A 21613-nucleotide genomic window follows, 5' to 3' on the forward strand; every position below is an offset into this window, starting at 1 on the left:
GAGTTTCAGGGAGTTCGTATGCTTGCAGTGAGAATTCCGAGATAGGGCTGCCTTTTGTGTCGTCACAGGGAAGGCTCCCCACCTGGTTGGTGGCAGTAAGGCTGTGTGACCTGGATCTGACCTGACCTTTCCCTCCCCCACAGGTGCAGCAGTACCGAGTAGCCATGACCGCCAAGGACTGCTCCATCATGATTGCCCTCTCTCCTTGTCTGCAGGATGCAAGGTGGGCTCCCTGCATTTAGAGGGCCATTGCCTGATTGGGCCAGTACCTCTTTGGGGTTTGCTTGTCATTGGGCGCCCCCCCCCCCCCCCGACAAGGCAGGGTCTCACTCTAGCCTAGGCTGACCTGGAACTCACAACAGCCCTCCTACCTCAGCCTCCTAAGTGCTGGGACTAAAGGCATGCACCACTACACCTGGCTTTTAAACTCTTCTTTGGGGTGGTGGTGGGCTTCACTTTTCTTTTTCACGGTGCCAGGGACTGAACCCAGAACGCTGTATTCTACCACTGAGCTAAAGGCATTTCTGGAGAACTGGACCTTTTCCCAGTATTTTATATGGAAATGCTCAAACAACATAGAAGCAGTGTGGATATTGTGGTAAATTCCTTCTAAAGGGAGCCCAACTCCATCTAAGCTTGGAGCCTGCTAGTGGGATGTGTTGACTCATGGCTGTCACCATCATTTAAAAGCTTTTCAGATAGCACGTTTTGTTCTGCCTCCTCTTCCGAATAACCAGTGTGCTTGCAGCCTTTGTCCCTGAATATCCTGTCTGGTGCGATCTCCTCCTTTCCATTTGTAATTAGTGTCTTCAGACTGCTCGTCAGGCATGCCAGATTCTGTGCGTGGCATCTGTGGGATGTTCATCACTCTGCTGTGCTCCTGAGTCAGATGACCTTGCTCATTAGCTGCCAACTGCTCATCTTTCTGCTTTTTTTTTTTTTTTTCAAGATAGGATCTAGCCCAGGCTGACCTTGAATTCACTATGTAGTCTCAGGGTAGCCTCGAAGTCATGGTGAGCCTCCTCCTCCCGAGTGCTGAGATTAAAAGCGTGCACCACCATGCCCGTCTTTCTGATGCTTTAGGTACAATAGTTCCCCAGAGTCCAGTCTCCAGGCGGGCACAGAATTGCCCATCTTCTGATATGGCACATGTGTAGGGCATAACTGAAGCTCAAAAGGGTAGCTGGCTGTGTTGAGTTGCAAACTCCTGTCATCCTCTAAAAAGCAGCCCCAGGGCTTACCTGTGAGGATGCTCTCCCTTGGAGTGAGCTACTGTTAGGTGAGAAGCACCCATAAAGATACCCCTTGCCCTGTGTAGCTCAGGATGCAGTTGGAAAAGAGAGGGTCCTTGAATGCCGGGTGCTCAGATGAAGTTGCATGAAAGGCTGGAGGGAAGACTCACAGCGGGGAAGGGCACCGCCACTCGGACGGGCGTGGCTCGCTCCGGCTTCCTGCTGCTGCTGCATCAGAGTGTGGCACATGGGAGAGTTGAAGGCTAGGGTGCTTGTTGTACCCTCGACCAACTGCCCAGCAGACATCAGCACTTGCAGGGAAGGGAGAAGGGTGTATCTAGAAGGTTCCAAGCCATGTGAGCATCTGAGACTGGGGCTGGAGCCACAGGAATCATCCAAGCAGCATATAAAAAGACAAAGGAACATTCCCTCACTTTTATTCTAAAAATACTGAAATACCAACAGTGGCTAGAAGCATAGTTGGCCATCGTGGTCAGGCCCAACCCAGCCAGCTTTTCCCCCTATGCCTTTGTTATCTGTCAACGAGAGAGAGAGGGGGGGGGAGGACATATTGTAACTTCTCCATGTGTGACAGTAGGAGCCTTGTCTACAGTCCAACTTCTAGGAGCTCCCGTCAGATGCCCCAGGCCCTAGTACTGTTGGGGAAATGTGCCTTGCAGCCCGATTTTGACTTGAAAATTTGAAAACAATCAGTGTGCAAAATAAGAAAATGGCTGAATTCTTCTGTAACCATTTGCTTATCAAATTTATAATTTTGAATGCACATTTTGTCTTTCACATTTCATCCTGAACCTTAAGCTAGTAGTTTTAGTTTTGTGTCATGTTACAGTAAATGTGCCACATGAATTATATGTAGACAAGACGCCAAAAAATAATCTAAAGACGCAAGATGTATAACGTAAAATATTTCTTTCTTTAATGTTTTATACACACTGATTTAAGTTTATTTTTTTAAAGTTATTTATTTATTTGAGAGCAGCAGATAGAGAGAGAGAGAATGGGCGTTCCAGGGCCTTCAGCCACTGCAAACGAACTCCAGATGCGCGCACCCCCTTGTACATCTGGCTAACGTGGGTCCTGGAGAATCAAGCCTCGAACCGGGGTCCTTAGGCTTCATAGGTATGCGCTTAACTGCTAAGCTATTTCTCTAGCCCTATTTATTTATTTTTGAGGTAGGGTCTTGCCCAAGTTGATCTGGTATTCACTATGTAGTCTCAGGGTAGCCTTGAACTCATGGTCATCCTCCTACCTTTGCCTCCCAAGTGCTGGAATTCAAGGTGTGCCCCACCATGCCTAGTTCAGTATTTATAATTTTGTGCTTGCTTACAAAGTGCTGCCTTGGGTTCATGTCCCTGGCACCCATAAACCCACTTATGGGTCAGACTGGTTTGTAGCAGCAAGAAACAGAAACCCTGTCTGTCAAAGACAGTTACATACAACTTCTCTGACATCAACATAATTTTCTTTTAGCATGAACCTTCCACAAACATACTTTTCAGAATTTAAACTTAAAACTTTAGAATTTGGTGACCAGCTTGAAGAGGGGTGGGAGATTGAGACTTGTTTTTGTAGAGTGAGTCCTGCCAGCGTTGGGCCTTAAGTCCAGAGCAGGGACTGTGTCAAGAGACTGAGAGTGGAGGGGAAGGGGAGAGTAAAGAGGAGGATGGAACAGCGCCTCTAGGGTGTCCCTCACTCCATAGGCTTCTTGGAGAATGTGCAGGATTTAGAAAGATGCTCACAGGGGTTGTGCCTGGCTCAGGGTGAAGCACTGAAGAACCCAGACATAGACAAGGTGGTTCCATCTCAAATCATCTGTGCACCCACACGATGCATAGTAAACTGGGACTGAGTTTCTATCCCTGAATTTTAAGTCCAGGTCACAAGCAGATAGATTACATTTTAAATCCAAAACAAAGGTGCTTTCTACTTGGCTGTTTCTTTCTGTCATAGCTGAGGTCTCAAGTCTACCTGCCCATTGCTGCAGGCTTTGGAAGTTTGGAACTACCAAGGGAGTTATCCAACAGCTGCTTGTCTGTCACACCCTGTACCTCCTGATTTGCTTTTGCAAACAGTATGGGCAGCCCTGGCTTCCCTCTGGCACTCTCCCAGCTGGTCAGTGCCCCAGAGAACAGCTGTCCAGACAAGGCAGTAGCTCTCCTGCTCCTAGATCATTCCAGAACTAGTATCCCTCCCCCCATTCACGTGGAACTTGTGGCCAGCTAGGCAGTCAGAACCTGTAAATGCGTTCAGTTCATTTTCTCCTATCAACAGGATTTTGGAGTAAGAATTGGGTTGAGTCCTGGTTTGCTTCCTCAGAACAGGCCCATGTTTGTCAGCATTTCCTCTTCTAACTCAAGGGAAATTATCACCACTTTCAAAGTCCCCTACTTTAATGATTTAGAAATCTAGAATAATAGTAGGCAGGGAACAGGCCCCAGAACATTTCTCTTGGACTAGCCTGGGATTGTAATTCATTCAGCCAGTATTTTGAATGCTGTGTGCTGAATTCTCAGAGCCAGTTATTCTGAAAGTGTTTTTAAGTACAGGTACATTGTTCGTGCTTTGTTATGAGCACATGGATTTCCTGGTATTTATAAAAGCCATAAAACTAGCCCTGAGAAACAAAATACAAAGCACTCTGAAGATATGGTTCGCAACACGAAACCAGATCTCTTTCCAAATGTGAAAGGCATAAGAGAGCCTGCGTTTCTCAGCAGACATGGGAAAGGCACATAAAGAGAAGTCTGTTCTCAAAATCCATCCATTTGGCGGCTGAGGAGCCCGATCTACTTTTTACTTAGGTTTTGTAATACTTGGCTCAGGATAAAGTGCCTTTTTCAGCATTCATTTATACCACTGGAGCGTGGGGAATATCACTCACGCATTCCACATAATGGCTTTTCCATCTTCTGCTCAGTTAACCCTCTCCTCTTGGGTTGCAGTGGGCTGGCCTGTGTCACAAGTACTTACCTGGCAGAAGTCTCAGGTGCTAGTGCACACAGATAGAATCCACCTGGGCTCAGGGGATGGGTGCTTTCTGAGACCTGGGACTGGACGAGGGTCTTTTAGTCTGAAATTGCTTTTGTTACTTGCAGCTCTGATCAAAGGCCTGTCGTCCCCTCATCGAGGTCCCGGCTGGCCTTCTCTGTGTCTGTGCTAGACCTCGACCTCAAGCCCTACGAGAGCATTCCTCACCAGCACAAACTGGACAGCAAGATAGTCAACTATTACTCAAAGACTGTGCATGCCAAAGACGATGCTGTGAGGCCGACTCGGTTCAAGGAACGTGACGACTGCACATTAGTTCTCCATAAGGTCTAACTTTTTCCTCCTGCAGTGTCTTTGAAACTTGAATGTGAAGGTTGAATGACAGAGCAATTTTTCTGTTGTGTTGGGTGATTTGGCTATGAATGTTTTGCTTTTAACCCCTGTTGAGATGAAATTGCCTCTTGGAAACAAGGAATTGAAGAGCACTAGAAACATCTTCCATGACGTGAGTACTGTGTCCCAGGAAGCCGCCCATGTTCTTACAATGGAAGTGTCCGTTAAGCCCTGGGGGAGACATCCTGGGTAGTTCTTCCTTCCAACCAGGGCTCGTGTCTAATTCTCTCATGCGAAAAGCCTTATTTTTAAGACCCAAGGTTTGGATCTACCATCAGACTGTTGACAAAGAAACTTGAATTGTCACGAGCATCTTATAGTTTGGATTTTTTGAGGAAACATGGATACTACTGGAACTTTCCCAGCTCTTACTGGTCATTGTTTCAATGCAAGCCACACATCAGCACAGGCTTTTTTTTTTGGGGGGGGGGGGGAGAATCCCTGCTGCAGAGAGGGGTCAGGGTTAACGTGGATCTCAGTTCTGAGTGGTCTAGACTCAGGGTCCCTGTGGAGGTACCAGAGCCCATAGCTCTGTTGAGGGGCAGCAGGGAGCACAAGACTCAGGTCAGGACGGACGCCACTCACATGAGCATTGACTTTGGTTTTGCTTTGTGACTTTTTTCTTTGACTCTAGAGGGAGGTTCTTCCCTACCTGAAACTGCTGCTGTAGAAGCTGGAGGCAGGAGCCGTAGCTCGCCGCGCACGGTGGGTGTGCTCCGCAGCCCAGCGTTGGCCTGCCTCGCTGCTGTCTTGGGGGCTGAGGAACAAGCCACACTCCTCCCTCTGGTTTGCCCTGAGGCATGTCGGGTGTGTGGCCCAGGGCCACTGTTCCCGGCTGGGCTGCTGAGGGCTCCTAGCTGGCGCCTAGAGGATTCTTGTTGGGGTCACCAAAAGTGTGCCTGGCTGCTATGAAATCATTGGGAATCTTGGCTTCATTTTTTTTTTACTCTATGGTAGGTTGTACAGACTGATTATTTATATCATTGTTTTGAGGGACTAATGAAGGCTTATTGTAACATATAATATTAGCAAAAACCATAGAATTGTATGTAAATGCTACATGAAAAATGAGGAAAATATTTTGCTGATTGTAAACTTTTGTGGAAAATTTTGTGATAATTTGAGAATTATACTTGTTTGAATCAAGCCAACTCTTCTAAACTTTGTTAAATTCTGCCCTAACATTCTTTCTATACTCAAGTCCAGACACTTGGGGTTAGATGTGTTTTTGATTCCCTTCTGATTGCTGTGCGCAGCGATTGTCCTTGTTTCTACTGCTGCCTGTCTGGAGGTGGAACAGTCTTGTAAGATGGTTCTGCCTGGAAACAAGCAGCCTCTACGGAGTGAGGGGCTTATGGTTCTGAGATACCACTACCCTTCGCTCTTGTGAGTTCTTTGTTAACTTACGTTTAATTGTGGTGCTGGGAATTGAACTCGGAGCCTGTACTACCACTGAAGTATATCTCAGCCCTTGGCTTTTTGAGACAGGGTCCTATTGTGTGGCCCAGGCTGGGATTATAGTCATGTACCATACCCAAAGCTAACAAGACCATGAAGAGTGTCAGGACATGTGGAAAGAATGCTGGTGTAGCTCTCTGGGCCCCAAAGAATGTTTAAGAAGTGAAACTCCATAAGCAACTGCTTCTAAGAGCTCCTTGGTAGGGGAAACCAGCAGTGGGTGGTTTCAGCCTAAACGGAGATGGCTGTGGAGTTGCTATGCCTGGAATTTCCACCTCACACCAAGAATGGAAAGCCACTCTTGGTACATTTTCTCAAATGGTAAACATCATACAAGCACTTGGGAGGCGGAGGTAGGAGGATTGCCTTGAGTTCAAGGCCAGCCTGGGCTAGAGTGAGACTCTACCTTGAAAACCAACAAAAGAAAAGTTGCTTTTGATGTTTTATACCTGAAAGGTTGTATTTATCTTTCATAGGAGTTCCACTACTGCATACATAGTGAATTTGAAGGGAGTGATTTCTAAGTAGAAAAAGATCAAATGTTATAGATGCTTATACTCAACGTAAGCTTCTCAGTCTGGCATCTTCGTCCTGCATGTTCTCCGCAGAAAGCAGTCTTATCAGGCTTTCTAGAGCAGCTTCAATTCCAAGGACTCCTAGCAGGGTTCGGAAGCTCCGAGGAGCAGTTTCTATGACTCTGTTCTTGTCCAGCTTCAGGGCTATGAAGGAAACACAGGCCAGGTAAGAAAACTGCAGGTGTCAGCAAGACCCTGCCCCTGGATGGACGCTAGTGGGAGGGATAGGACGTGAATGGAGCCTTTGTGTGAAGTTTGTGGCTGGGAATGTCCTTCCTGCAAGTGGCCTGAGAGGGTCCTGGGGAAGCAATCTCCTCTCATACTTAAGTGGCTATTGGTTAAAAAAAAAAAAAATTAAAAATGGGCATATAAACTACATTAGTGTGATTTCCAGTGGGCACACGGGGAAGTCCCCCAGAAAGGTGGCCCCTTCCACAGCCCTACCTCGCAGTGGGACCTTGGTGAGAAGGTCCAGCACTGGTGAAACCTTTCCTTCTTCATCAATTTGTATCCTCCAAACCACCACCAATTCAAACCTGAAAAAGAGGCAAAATGCTCAGGGCTTGTTGTGTGGGCACCTGGTCCCTGTGTGTACTGTGCCTGCCAGCTCCTAAAGATGCGACCCATGGGGGAAGGATGAATGCCATTCCACAAGACGGTGCAAACAGTGTGACAAATGATTTGACTAGCAACAGGAGACGCTTGGTGTTGATCTAATATTGACAGGAAGCTATCCATATGACTGCTCCATGGCCAGGAATTTCACTTCCCATTCCTGAGCCGAAGAGCAGCCCGCGTCCTGTAATGTGTCAGGAGAAAGGAATGACAGTCCAGATCAAGACCTGTAGAAGGCCGCAGGTGGGTTCACCCTGACTCCTCACTGGACGACCAAGGACGGACGTGAGCAAGCTCTGGCAGCCTCTAAAAGCAAGATCCTGGTGGAAGGCTTGGGAAGCAGGTAGACATAGACATACAGGGACACACAAAGGGATGTGATGAGAAACGGAAGAGTGACAGGGGCTCTGGACGGAATGGGCCAGTGAGGTGCCGTAGGTAGTAAAAAGACATGTGCCCATGCAAGCTATGCCCCTCCCCTGGGGTTCTCTGGAACTCCCATCTAACCCCTGGGATTCCTACCTGCTGGCTCTGCGATACCAACAGATCACACACTTCTCCACCTTGTCTTGGCCAGCCCAAGGACCCTGCCTCAGGCTGGTATTTCCCTCCTGCAACGCAGTGCTTCCTTCATCCCTCATGCTGACAGACCTTTCCCCTCCATGGTAACAGTCACACAGTGCAGCAGTCTGCTCCTTCCAGAGCAGGTGGGGATCTGCTGTAACTCCACCCATTCTGACAACAGATGCTCTTTGGTTGGCGAGGTAGTTTCTGCTTAGCGTCTACGGTAGATCTATTGGCAGGGCCGCATGGACTCACCCTGGCCTGCTGGTGCTGCGGATCTCCATGCACTGGGAATGGGCCCCCTCGGAGAGGTGCACAGTCTCTGGGTACTTTTCCTACACGGGAAGAAAAATGGTTATAGTTAGATCCATTGGGCCAAAGGCTGGCTGAAAATCAGAGACTGACTGTGCTGTCCCACCTGCAGCCCCCATTTCACATTATAGTCACCTGACTTTGGCTAGGTGCGCAGTGCAAGCCTTAAAGGTCAGCGTTCAGGAGGCTGGGATAGAGCGAGACCTTGCTTCAAAAACCCCCAGAACGGGCTGGACAAATAGCTTAGCAGTTCACACATTTGCCTGCAAAGCCAAAGGACCTCAGTTCAATTCCCCAGGACCCACATCAGCCAGCGGCACAAGGGACACGTTGCAGTAGCGCGCCCATTCTCTCTCAAGTAAAAAAAAAAAAAAGATTTTTTTTTTTTTTTTTTTTCTTTTTCTTTTTCGAGGTAGGGTCTCACTCTGGCTCAGGCTGACCTGGAATTCGCCATGGAGTCTCAGGGTGGCCTTGAACTCTTGATCCTCCTACCTCTGCCTCCCGAGTGCTGGGATTAAAGGCATGCGCCACCACGCCCGGCTAAAAAAAAAAAAAGATTTTTAAAGAAGCTCAAAACAAAAATCCCCCAAACATTATTATCTTATTCCAATTTCTCCACTTTTTCTGCTTGCTTCTCTCTTGGGACAGATCATCAAGGAGCACTGTGAACTCCCAAGCTGACGTCTATAGGGTTCTGTGCCGTAAAGATACTGTTCTTTGCAGGCATCCTGGCACAACCTTCCAAATTGAGTACAGTGGTGCCAGGGATCCAGCAGATGCTCCAATGTTGCTTATCTCAACCAAATAGCTCCTGGCCGTTGCATCCTTCCTGGCATAGGCAGGACCCCAGCCAGGCTCCCACTAATGTAAGGGAAAGCATCTGCTTCATGACGAAGCAATTTCTAGTTGCAGTCTTCTAAGGAGAATAGGATGAGCCACGCGTGGTGGCACACGCCTTCAATGCCAGCACTTGGGAGGCAGAGGTAGGAGGATCGCCCTGAGTTCAAGGCCACTCTGAGACTACAGAGTGAATCCCAGGTCAGCCTGGGCTAAAGTGAGACCTTACCTCAAAAAAAAAAAAAAAAAAAAGCCAAAAATAAAAAAGGGTGGAACTATCTAAGTTTCTAGGCTTGCCATGCTAAGGTAGATGTGATTCCTTCACATAGTATGACAACTCTGGGAAAGTCTGGTGGTTATCCACAGAGGGACTTGGGGGCCTCCGGCATGACAGAACTGACATACAAGTTTACACTAACATGACAACGAAGCTTGCTTTCCACATTAGAAGACACATACTCCCAGCTGATGTAGCAGTGGCCTTAGAATGCCTTTCCTATCCAGAATGTCTTGTATTTCCTCTTGGAAGAACAGGCTGTGGGGGTAGAGGTCACAGCAGACAACATTGCTTCTGCCTTAGCCTCTTTGTTCTGTGAGTCCTCTCATACCTGAGGTAGATGGCCACCTGGGGTGATGCTGGAGTCAGATGCAAGGTTGGCCGTGGCCTAAACTCAAACCACTGTCCTCAGGAAAAGAAGGCTGATGTGCAAATGCCACTGAGACAGCCGCCCAGTGCCAGGGTGCGGCAGTGGGACCGAGGGCAGAGCCCCTCCGGGCTGGCTGCTGGATCAGCCAGATTGAACCAGCTTGGTCCATCAGATGAGCTCGTGTGGGTACCAAGATGCCTCAAAACTCCTCAGAGAACCGGCCCCTTCCCCCTCTTGGTGAGCTGCTGCCAGTGTGGGAGAGGACAGGGTTGCCAGAGCCTATGCGTGAGCCACCAACGGAGCACATCCAGACGCCATAGCTGGGGTGGGCTGGTGTAGCTTACAGATAATGACTAATTTCTGAAAAAACAAGTTTCTAGCAGAAAATGTATACCTAAGTGATTTAAGTGGAAAGTGCGGGTTGGTTTTTAAACGTCAGACTCTTCTAAATTAATAACAACTGTTGAAGGAATGTAAAGGGGAGCGTGTGAACGTGGCAGTCTTGCTTCCAGGCTGCGCTTGGCGGCAGCACAGGGGACTCCAGGGAGGCCTGGGGCTTGGGCTGGCTCCAGTGTGGGGCCTGAGGCTTGGCCTCCGAGAACCGGGGAGCCTATTTCTGCCGCCCCAAGGCTCTGCCTCGTGAGCAGAAGGAAGGCTCAAATTAGACGTTTTCAAGATAAAAGGACACTCTTCATTTTACACCAAAGACAGAAGAGATGCTGACCTTAGGAGGAGGCCAGCGCTCAGCTGAAAAGCTTCCTTGAAGAGAAGCTGGTAGTGTTGCTCCCTGGAGCCAGCTACAAGCTCATGGCCCAGTAGACACGGGGAGGGAGGGAGCCTCCTACACTTACTAGTAAAGGCCAGAGCGAGGCGGCAAGTGCACGGGTGCCTCTGAGTTGTGAAAATAAGCTAAATCTAGGGTAAGCTTGGGGCCACTGGCTGGAGATCTGCTCATCTCAACAAAGTTTTAGGTATCAATCAGTGTATTTGACCTTGATAAAAGATCCAAACTGGCCAGGAGTTAAGATCTCTGCATTATATCTTGGTGTACTGTCCACAAAAAGCAGTAAAGCAGGCTGGGGCCATGTCTCAGTGGGTAAAGTGCTAGCTCTGCAAGCAAAGGACCCGCGCTTAGAGCTGCAGGCATGGGAGCACACCTCTAATCTCAGCACTGTGGAGGGAGACAGGAGAATCCCTGGGCCTTGCTGGCTGGCTAGTCTGGTTGAGTCAGCAAGCTCGATGTTGAGTCCCTGTCTCCAAACAAGCAAACAACAACAACAACAAAAAAGGTGAAGCATGACTGAGGGCGCCTGACCTCAACCACATATACACATGCCAAACAGTCAGCAACCCAACAAACAGGTTAGCCAGAAAACTATCTGTCAGATCTGCAAAGCACCTTAGAGCACATTTTTACCACCAACAAAGCTGAAGCCAAGAAAAGGGAAACACCTGCCAGGTTCTTAAAGGACAGGCGTGGACAAGGCGCCTGGTGGATTTTGCATGTGGAGGCTGCGTGTGCACATCCGGAAGGCCGAGGACTGTACCGGGAGGTGGCTGCGTGTGCACTCTGCTGCCTCCGCTCCAGGCCCTGGCCTCGCGAGGCGAGCTTGTCCTGAGCTCCACTGAGGAATGCTGAGGCCCTGAGTCATGGGGAGTTTACTCAGCTGCTTGCCATATGCAGAAGTTTGCATTCAAGAACTCCCTTGATATTTATGACAGAGAAATAGTGGCCTTGGGATCATTGGTGATTTGATGCCCTGCCTGTTTTCCATCTGACACCCACTCGGCTATTGCAACAGGACTAGAGATGTTGACAGAGCCGTACAGCAAGCTACCATGTGCTGTGTTTCAGTCGCCGTACAGCAAGCTACCATGTGCTGTGTTTCAGTCGCCGTACAGCAAGCTACCATGTGCTGTGTGTCAGTCACCAGCACGACGCCCGGGAGGAGCGGCTTGCACCGCCCTCCCCTCTGTGCTCCCTGAGGCCGCCGGATGTCTGCAAGTTCTTCTTGACTCGACTGCTTTCTCCAACAGCCAAAGACCAAGATATTATATAACAATTCATTAAAGTACATCATCATAGCACATTCAAATACCCTTTAATTCCAGCACTTGGGAGGCACAGGTAGGAGGATTACCATAAGTGTGAGGCCAGCCTGAGACTACCTCAGAAAAAAAAAAGTAATTAATGTACATAATTTTGGTATATACCCAAATTCTTCAAACTGTCTTTAATTCCAAGTTGTCTTCATTAGTTATAAAGAAACTTTGTACCTTTAAGCTGCTTCCTCAGCCTAGCCATAAGCATCACTAATGTAATGATCTGTAGATTTCCCTATTCTAGCTATTTGATACGAGGGGATTCATCTAACAGGTGACTTTTTTTGTGACTTGCTTCTTTCACTTATCAGCTTTTGAAGACTCATCCATGTTTTCACATTCCCTTAACTTACCAGATTACATTCCACTGTATAGTTAAGGACTAGGTTTATCTACCTTGCCTCCCGAGTGCTGGGATTAAAGTGTGCACCATCATGTCCTTAGTGGTTAAGGCACTTTCCTGTGAGGCCTAAAGACCCAGGTTTGATTCACCTGTACCCACATAAGCCAGATGCACAAAGTGGCTGGCGCGTGCATCTGGAGTTCTTTTGCAGTGGCTGGAGGCCCTGATGTGCCCATTCTCTCTCTCTCTCAAAAGAAATATATTAAAAATATTTAAAAGTAAAAGTTTCTAAACACAGTGTGGCAGTGTGTACACAATGTAGCCATTCATCCTATACAGGATTCCATCTGGCTCTTGGCCAAATGTGAGGCTGGCTGGTGTCAGGAGTCCTTTCGACAACAGTGTGATAAGTGAATCAGGCTCACAGACCCATGAGACCAGGTTTCAGACTATCACAGTGATTGCAAGCAAAGGGCTGGCTACTCAGAACAAAGCTGGAGAAGAAATCCTTCCTGTCACAATTGTTTGAATTAACAGAACCAACCCCTCTGGCATCAGAAGGCACCCTGGGAAATTTTCAGCTTGGCATTATCACCAGAAGGGAGAGTACATAGCAGCTACACACCATCCAAGTTAAATGCTAACCCCAGACTGTCAGCTGGACGAATGGCGCCTGGCCTGTAAGGCTTCTGATTACATAGAGAATGGAAAGACTGAACATCCAGTTTAATAGTGTGGACTTTTAACCATTTCTCTAGACTATATTTTTCAAGTAAACATTCCATGAAGGAACACAAACAGACCTGAATGATGTGTTGTATTGCCAAATTAAATCCTCTCTAAACCATATTATCCTAACTTTCCTGGATGTTGTCCTTGAACCGAGACACAAAAACACAGGCCCAGCCACATGAGTCTACACCAAGTCACATCAGCTAAGGACACTGGGGTACAGCTGCTCCCTGGCTCAGGAGCTGCCAGCACTTCATGCATCTGACTCTCATTGGCAGTCAGGTGCCAAATGCAGATGGAGTGGGGCATGTACAAAGGACGGGCACCTCTAGAACCATCTGTAAAGATAGCTGGGAATGGCAGAGGAGGTCTGTGACAAGTACTAATCTTCCACAAGGCCTTTAAAAATGTATGGTGAATGTCAGGGAAACAAACAAAGACAGTCTCTATTCCAAGCTTTTGGTGGGTCATAAATCTGGGAAAATCACAATGTCTGTAGCCTCAATGGCTGACACTGAAAACCTAAGCTTCCATTCCACCCGTGGCCATCCTGTACTCATGACTCAGAACCTTCCCGTAATTCCACATGCAGATGCCTGGATACCCATCTCTCCAGAACAGGCCCCTCCTCTCTGACTTAATCCTCTGGTCTGTACAGATTTGGGAAGATGTGGGGCAACAGAGGATTGGAAGAGACCTACTGTATTAGAAACATATTCCAACAGAATTTTTAAAGCAATGTCAAAGAATTTTAATAAACAACAAACTAAGCATGAATAACCAGCTGGTGGTGCCAAGGAGAGAGAAGCAGAGCGGAGGATAGCCCTGTGTAAGTGACGAAACAATAGATTGTGGGCCAAATCCCATGCCCCTGTTTTTGTATGCCCCCCCCCCAAAGCTGAATATGGCTGAAAAAAAATTTCAAAGCACTTCTCTGTTCAATAAACTTGCTAACAACCTCACTGTGACTTGTTCTGCAATTCTTTCCTATGGGGAGGAAGGAAGGTATCAGTAGAGGGGCTGGAGAGATGGCTTAGTAGTTAAGTGCTTGCCTGTGAAACCTGAAGACCCTGGTTCGAGGCTCGATTGCCCAGGACCCACATTTGCCAGAGGCACACGCATCTGGAGTTCATTTGTGTGTGCCCGTTCTCTCTCTCTGTCTCTGCCTCTTTGTCGCTCTCAAATAAATAAAAAGAAACAAAGATTATAATAAATATTCCTCAGTAGAGGTACCTAAGAGGGAAGAGGCCTCCATAGGCTGTTCATGGCAGTGGTGGGCTGGGTCCCCCTTGTGGCACTGACAGGTAACACAGAGACTTTGGCCACAAAGCCTTAAATAGTCACTGTTTGTGAGGTCTGTTCCCTGGAGAGCTTAGGATGCTCCAGGCAGTTTGGAAATTCCTGAGGCACAGACCAGCCAACCCTGAGGTGACAGGGATGAGACTATGTACTGTGCACAGAGCCAAGTCTAGCAGGAACTACATCGTTCTTTGCAGCGTTTCCTTTGGGAAGTGACCCTATGAGACAGATTAATTACAACCATGCACCAGTCACTCCAATGCCACAGTGACAATCGGGCTGTCCTGGTTTGCCCTGTTGACATCAGGCTCCTAGCCCAAGATGGACTTTCTTTTCTTTTTCACCCTGCTATGGGTGGGACTCTAAGGGTGTCATCCTTTGCCTTTTGAGGCAAGCCTAACAGACTGCCCCCCCTTTTTTTTTTAAATGAGAGAGCAAGTGAGAGAGAATTGGTGTGCCTAGGACTCCAGATGCATGCACCACCTTCTAAACATGTGTCACCTTGTACATCTGGCTTCCGTGGGATCTGGGGAGTCGAACATGGGTTTTAGGCTCCGGAGACAAGTTTCTTAACTGCTAAGCCACCTCTCCAGCCCTCCGGTGTATTCTGATTGTTACAAAATGGTTCTCAAACCCTGAGGTTAAAATCATACCATAAATTCCTTTATTCCACAACAATTTCTTTATACTTCCATATAATTTTCTTTTTTTTTTTTAATATTTAAGCTGGGCATGGTGGTACACGCCTTTAATCCCAGCACCTCGGAAGCAGAGGTAGGAGGACTGCCATGAGTTAGAGGCCACCCTGAGACTACATAGTGAATTCCAGGTCAGCCTGGGCTAGAGTGAGATACTACCTTGAAAAATAAAATAAATAAATGAATGAATAAAAAAATGTATATATTTCATTTAAATTCAATTAAAGCTATAGAAATCCATCAGAAAACCTCATTTACAACTGAATATTTAAATTTTCTTTGTTTTGTTTGCACTCTTTGGTACTCAATAATTTCTGTCTTGAGAGGACAACATTGTGAGCTAGCACGGCAGATGTCTGATGGGTGCTACCTCACCTGTTGACAGGGTGAGACCCAAGCATGCCTTTTTCCATGTCATAGTGCACAGCATAACACCCCCAAACCAAGCTGCCACCCCACTTAATCTCTCCCTCTTTACACACCCTTTTCATTTTCAACCCACACCGAGATAGTGCAGAAAGGGTTTTCTCAGTGGGAGCTGCTCTGCTCCGTTAGGGTCTGGGGTCAAGGCTGACCCGCTCCGCATCATGTACTCTTGACTCCTCCATAAGAGGAGCCTGTGGTGGATGAGAGCTGGGTCTGTTCCTGGCTAGCCCAGAAAAACAGGAACCCCGTGATGCTTCAAACCCACATATTCAAAGAGCTCCATCTTAAATCAGTTTGCAAACATCCTATACTCCTTTTCTAGGAAATCCAGGAGTTGCTGATGGCAGAGATCACATGAGGCAATAAAAACTCTGTCTAGAAACTGGAACTAAAAGAAGCAACAAAGCCAGATGTGAGTTCTAAAAATGAATGAAAGCTATAATACAATTTTTTACACTTTCCCATTTTAGAATAGGAAGAGGCTGCCTTTCCAATGTATGTTTGATGCTTTTGTTGAAAATTATGTGGCTATAACTGTATGATTGTCTCAGTCTGGGTTTTTTTTTTTAAAGATTTTATGGGGGGCGGAGAAGGAGAGAGAGAGAGGGAGAATGGGCACGCCAGGGCCTCCAGCCACTGCAAATGAACTCCAGATGCATGAGCCACCATGTGCGTCTGGCTTATGTGGGACCTGGAGAATCGAACCGGGGTCCTTAGGCTTTGCAGACATGTGCCTTAACTGCTCAGCCATCTCTCCAGCCCCCTGTCTGGGTTCTTTATTCTAGTCTTTTGGTCTATCTGCCTGTTTTTGAGCTGTTTGTGTTACTATGTCTCTGTAGTAAAATTTGGACCAGGTCTCATGATACCTCTACTATTGCTCTTTCTACTTAGGATTTGCTTTGGCTACTTGGATTTTAGGATTGTTTATTTCAAGTTCTGTGAAGAATGACATTGGGGTTTTAATGGGGATTGTGTTGAATCTGTAGATCACTTTTAATAAGATAGGTATTTTTTACAATATTGAGTCTGCCAATTCATGAACATGGGAAGTCTTTCCATCTTCTAGTGTTTTCTTCAGTGTCTTCAAGTCTCAATTGTAGAAGTCTTTTATATTCTTGAGTAAATTTATTTCTAGGTGTTCTTTTTAATTTTTATTTATTTTATCTTGAGAGAGAGAGAGAGAGAGAGAGAGAGAGAGAGAACGCACGCATGCGTAAGTGGACACACGAGGGCTTCCAGCCAGTGAAAATGAAATCCAGATGCACATGTCACCTTCTGCATCTGGCTTATGTAGGTACTGGGGACTTGAACCTGGTTTTGTAGGCTTCTCAGCCAAGTGCCTTACCACAAAGCCATCTTTCCAGTCCCTCGTTTCTAGGTATTTTTTTTTAAGCTATTGTAAATGGAATTTTTTTTTCCTGATTTCTTTCTTGCCAACTTTGTTATTAGTACAGAGAAAAGCAACTGGTTACTTTGTGTTGATTTTGTATCCTGTTACTTTCCTTAAGTGTTTAACAGATCTCTGTTTGTTTGTTTGTTTGTTTGTTTATTTGTTTGTTTTGGTGGAGCCTTTAGGGTCTTTAGGTATAGGATCATGTTCGAGGCAAATGGGGATGTTTGAAATTTTTCCTTTTTTCATTTGTATCTCTTATTTCTTCCTTTTGTCTTATTGCTCTAGCTAAGACTTTGAGTGTTGTATTAAATAACAGTGGTAAGGTAGGTGTGTGTGTGTGTGTGTGTGTGTGTGTGAGAGAGAGAGAGAGAGAGACACGGTTGTACTATGCAATCCAGGCTGGTCTGAAATTTGAGATCCTCCTGCCTCAGCTTCCCAAGTGCTGAGATTATAGGTGTGTGCCACCATGGCCAGGTTCATCATTATTAAAGTTTAAATTTATTAGCTTATAAAACTGAAAGTAATGCTATCTAGAAACACTAAAACTGGTCGTGTGTGTGTATATATATGTGTGTGTGTGTACATCAATATATAATATGTATATATTACAGAGAGAGAGAGAGAGAATGGGTACACCAGAGCTTCTAGCCACTGCAAACGAACTCCAGATGCATGCACCACTATGAGCCATCTTTCTAGCCCTGAAACTGGTTGTATTTTAAAGTTATTGTGGTCTCATTTTTTTTGTCTTTAAGGAATCATAAACTTTGGGAGTCAACAAAATTTAGTCTCTTTTTCAACAGACAAATCACTTCTGTCTTATTCCCTTCAATTCATCAGGCCCTTGGCCTCAGCAGTCCCCTTAAACTTTCTAAACAAGCTCATCCGATCTTCATATAAAATCTTTGGTATAATGCCTATTTTAATGAAACCAAGGCTCAAAAAGTTAAGATACGTGCTTAGTTAGTAAACTCACTCAAACCCAAGGCAATCAGGTTCCAAAACCCAAGGTCACAAGCATTCTACTATACAACATTCCTAAAGCACAGTTGTCATCTGTAGATTAAATTTCATTGCAATCATTTGGTAACATAATTCCATGTTGTGCTGGACACTGACTTTGATGGTAGCAACAATTTTTTTTTTTTTTTTTTGGCTGGGAAAGATAATTATCCTTGAAAAGCTTTGTTTATATGTTCTCTATGTAGTACCAACCATTGAGAAAATCACACATCAACCTTAAAAAGCCTGGATCTAGTAAAAGTACTTCCTATGCTCTACTTTTTATTAGAAGGAAAAAATACGTAAGGCCACTGTGGATCCAGAGTCTAGACATGTCTTGGTCTTTTCCCAATATTCCTATACAGGTGGGACATGATGGTGGGAAGATGTGGGGAGGGGACCCTGTCTACCTCCCACAGACTTTAAAGTAGTCTGTGTTCTACCTTGTCCTTATCTATATCACATTCCCGAGCACATGGGGATTCTGTAGAGTCAGCCAGCCTTCTTCAAGGCTATCTCTCGTCTCAACAATTACTACTCTCACCTGCTTCTTAGCTTCTACTTTTTATTTTTCCTGCCTATTTATTCCCTACCTATTCTTTGCCTGTGCACTCATGTCTTTAAAGAAAAACCTCTTGGGGCCAGACATGGTGGCGCACGCCTTTAGTCCCAGCACTCGGGAGGCAGAGGTAGGAGGATCACCATGAGTTTGAGGCCACCCTGAGACGACATAGAGAATTCCAGATCAGCCTGAGCTAAAGTGAGACCCTACTTTGAAAAACAAAACAAAACAAAAACCTCTTGGGGCTAGAGAGATGGCTTTGCAGTTAAGGTGTTTGCATGTGAAACCAAAGAATCCACGTTTGATTCCTCAGGACCCATGTAAGCCAGATGCACAAGGGGCACATGGGTCTGGAGCTGATTTGCAGTGATTAGAGGCCCTGGTGTGCCCATTCTGTCTCTGTTTCTCTTCTCTCTCTCTCTCCTTGCAAATGAATAAATAAAATTAAAAAAAAAACCTCTTTACAACCATTTTAGAAGGATTATATCAGGGTGTCCAATAAGTGTTGTGTGTCAATCTGTCTTTTTTTTTTTTTTGAGATTCTTAAAGTTTAACAATGTTTTAAATTTTCCCTAAAACATAGCAATTACTTTGAATATAGAATTTAAGGTTTAGCTAGGTGTGGTGGCACATACCTTTAATCCTAACACTTGGGAGAAAGAGGTAGGTGGATCACTGAGTTCGAGGCCACCCTGAGACTACATAGTGAATTCCAGGTCAGTCTAGGATACAGTGAGACCCTACCTTGAAAAATCAAAAAAAAAAAAAAAATCTACAATTTAAGGTTTAAATAATATATAAGTGAAACCAGTAATATATGTCCAAACTTGTACTTCAGAGTCATATGGTTAAATATATTCAGTATTGGACTAGAGAAATGGCTTAGCAGTTAAGGAGCTTGCCTCCAAAGCCAAAGGACCCAGGTTTTATTCTTCAGGATCCACGTAAGCCAGGTGCACATGAGTCTGGAGTTTATTTGCAGTAGGCCCTAGCACAGCCATTCTCTCTCTCACTCCCTCTCAAATAAATAAATAAATAACTTTATTACATATATTCAGTATATTTTAAAAATTTTTAGCTGGGATTTAAGTTCTAATAGCAAGTGAAATTTCATTGAATCTTAGGAGATGTTAGCCACAAATTTACAACAGCCTTGCAAGTTACACTCCTAATATTTTGCTTGCCTACATTAAAAATTTCTAAAACTTTTTTAAAAACATCATTTATTTATTTTACAGAAAAAGAGGGAGGGGAGGAGGGGGAGACAGAGAGAGAGAGAGAAAGAGAATGGGCATGCCAGGGCTTCTAGCCACTGCAAATTAACTCCAGATGCGTGCATCCCAGCTAATGTGGATCGTGGGGAATTGAACCTGGGCCCTTTGGCTTTGCAGGCAAACACCTTAACCACTAGGCCATCCCTCCAGCCCAAAATTTCTAAAACTTTTCTTTCAGTATCAAAGCTCAGATACGTGGACCATAGTGCACAGATTAAGTAGATGAAAGATCTGTCTGTTACCTACAAAGTTATACAAGAGATTCCAGTTCAAGTTGACAGAACATAAACTAGATTTAAAGTGCTGTATTAAAGAAAAAAAATACACTTCATTGGGGCAGTTACAAAAAAAGTTATTGTATTTAGAAGACATGGCATTATAGGAAGAAATATTTAGGATCATCATTCTACAATTGTTCAAGTTTGTTTTTTTCCACTCTAAGAATATTGTCTTTTTCAGAGAATGGCAGGTCACGTGTAAATCATGTGTCCACACTTGACCAGAGGCCTGACTCATATGTTAAGTTTGAACATTTTCTCAGTTCTACTCATCTCATTTGTATTAGTGCTTAAGAACTAGATAGGCTTGTTTTAAACGTTTTCTTTTCTTTCTTTCTTTCTTTCTTTTTTTTTTTTTTTTTTTGATATAGGGTCTCACTCAAGCCCAGGATGATCTGGAACTCATTCTGTAGATCTACACTGGCCTCAAATTCATACTGACCTACCACCTCAGCCACCTAAATGCTGGGATTAAAGGCACATACCACCCTGCCTGGTTTGTGTTAAACATTTTAAATACCTGAAATAAATTGCAGAATTTCCTAAGAGTAGAGGTATTCTGGTTAAGGATCAAAACACTGTGGTCAGGTGAAAAGCAAAATTAACAATACAAAGATGAATCATTTCCAAGTCCTAGTGGAAGGCATGGTCAAACCGTGCAGGGAGCAGGGAAGGAGTGACCTACTGCAATTTCATGTCGCCTAGTGCTGGAGGACAAGATGCCTTTGTGAAGTAAGGACGCCCTTATTCCCAGCACGTGGGGGCAGAGGTAGGAGTTCGAGGACAGCCTGAGACAACAAGGTCAGCCTGAGCTAGAGGGAAACCCCACCTGGAAAAGCTAATGATAATAATAATAATAGTAATCATAAAAACTAACACAGTGCTAATCCAGCTCTCCAGAGGCAGAAGTAGCAGTGGGCTAGGCTTCTGTTCACTGCCTTTTATTTATTTTTTTTCTCTTTCTTTCTTTTTAAAAAATATTTTTATCTACTAGTGGGGAGAGACAGCAAGAGGGAGGGAGGAAGAGAGAAAGAGAAAGAAAAGTTGGTGCTTCAGAGTCCATTTGAAGCATCTGGTTTTATGTGGGTATTGGGGAATTGAACCTGGGCTGGCAGACTTTGCAAGCAAGTACCTTTAACCACTGAGCCATCTCCCCAGCCCCCTCACTGCCTTTTTAAAATTTTTTTATTTTTTGAGGTAGGGTCTCACTCTAGTCCAGGCTGACCTGGAACTCACTATGTGGTCTCAGGGTGGCCTTGAACTCACAGAGATCCACCTACCTCTGCCTCCCAAGTGCTGGGATTAAAGGCGCACACCACCATGCCAGGCTCCTCACTGCCTTTTTTTTGTTGTTGTTTGTTTTTTTGAGGTAGGATCTCACTCTAGCCCAGGCTGACCTGGAATTTACTCGGTGTTCTTAGTATTCACTGTAGGCGGTCCTCCCACCTCTTCCTCCAGAGTGCTTTAATTAAAGGTGAGCCCCACCACGCCTGGCTAAATAATCTTTTTCTTTTTTATTTTTTAAATTTTTTTTATTTTTTTATTTTTGTTTTCATTTATTTATTATGGGGGGGGGAGAGAGGGAGAGAGAGAATATATGTATGTATGCACCAGGGCCTCTAGCTGCTGCAAACAAACTCCAGATGCATGCGCCACCTTGTGCAGCTGGCTTATGTGGGTCCTGGGGAGTTGAACTAGGGTCCTTAGGCTTCTCAGGTAAGCTCCTTAACCGCTAAGCTGTCTCTCCAGCCCCAATCTTGTTTGTTTTCGAGTAACTCTAGCCCAGGCTGACCTGGAATTTACTCAGTAGGCTCAGGGTGGACTTGAACTCATAGCAGTCCTCCTAGCTCTGCCTCCTGGG

The 21613-nt window shown here is 45.5% G+C and overlaps 2 protein-coding genes across 2 annotated transcripts in view; one reads left to right on the forward strand and one right to left on the reverse strand.

Moving 5' to 3' along the window:
- Ippk (inositol-pentakisphosphate 2-kinase) overlaps nt 1-5780 on the forward strand; it is a 55451-nt gene extending 49671 nt beyond the window's left edge. Inside the window, exons 12-13 of the mRNA XM_004652302.2 lie at nt 144-223; nt 4349-5780. Coding sequence (XP_004652359.2) covers nt 144-223; nt 4349-4574 — 306 coding nt within the window. The 3' untranslated portion in view covers nt 4575-5780. The remainder of the gene's footprint in view (nt 1-143; nt 224-4348) is intronic.
- A 745-nt stretch (nt 5781-6525) lies between these two features.
- The window catches only part of LOC101606926 (centromere protein P), a 227992-nt gene continuing 212904 nt past the window's right edge, over nt 6526-21613 (reverse strand). The window contains exons 6-8 of the mRNA XM_045130337.1: nt 8102-8181; nt 7112-7203; nt 6526-6811 (exon numbers count right to left, since the gene is read on the reverse strand). Coding sequence (XP_044986272.1) covers nt 6651-6811; nt 7112-7203; nt 8102-8181 — 333 coding nt within the window. The 3' untranslated portion in view covers nt 6526-6650. The remainder of the gene's footprint in view (nt 6812-7111; nt 7204-8101; nt 8182-21613) is intronic.

Source organism: Jaculus jaculus, chromosome 11 (genome assembly GCF_020740685.1).
Source record: "Jaculus jaculus isolate mJacJac1 chromosome 11, mJacJac1.mat.Y.cur, whole genome shotgun sequence".
Classification (NCBI taxonomy): Eukaryota; Metazoa; Chordata; class Mammalia; order Rodentia; family Dipodidae; genus Jaculus; species Jaculus jaculus.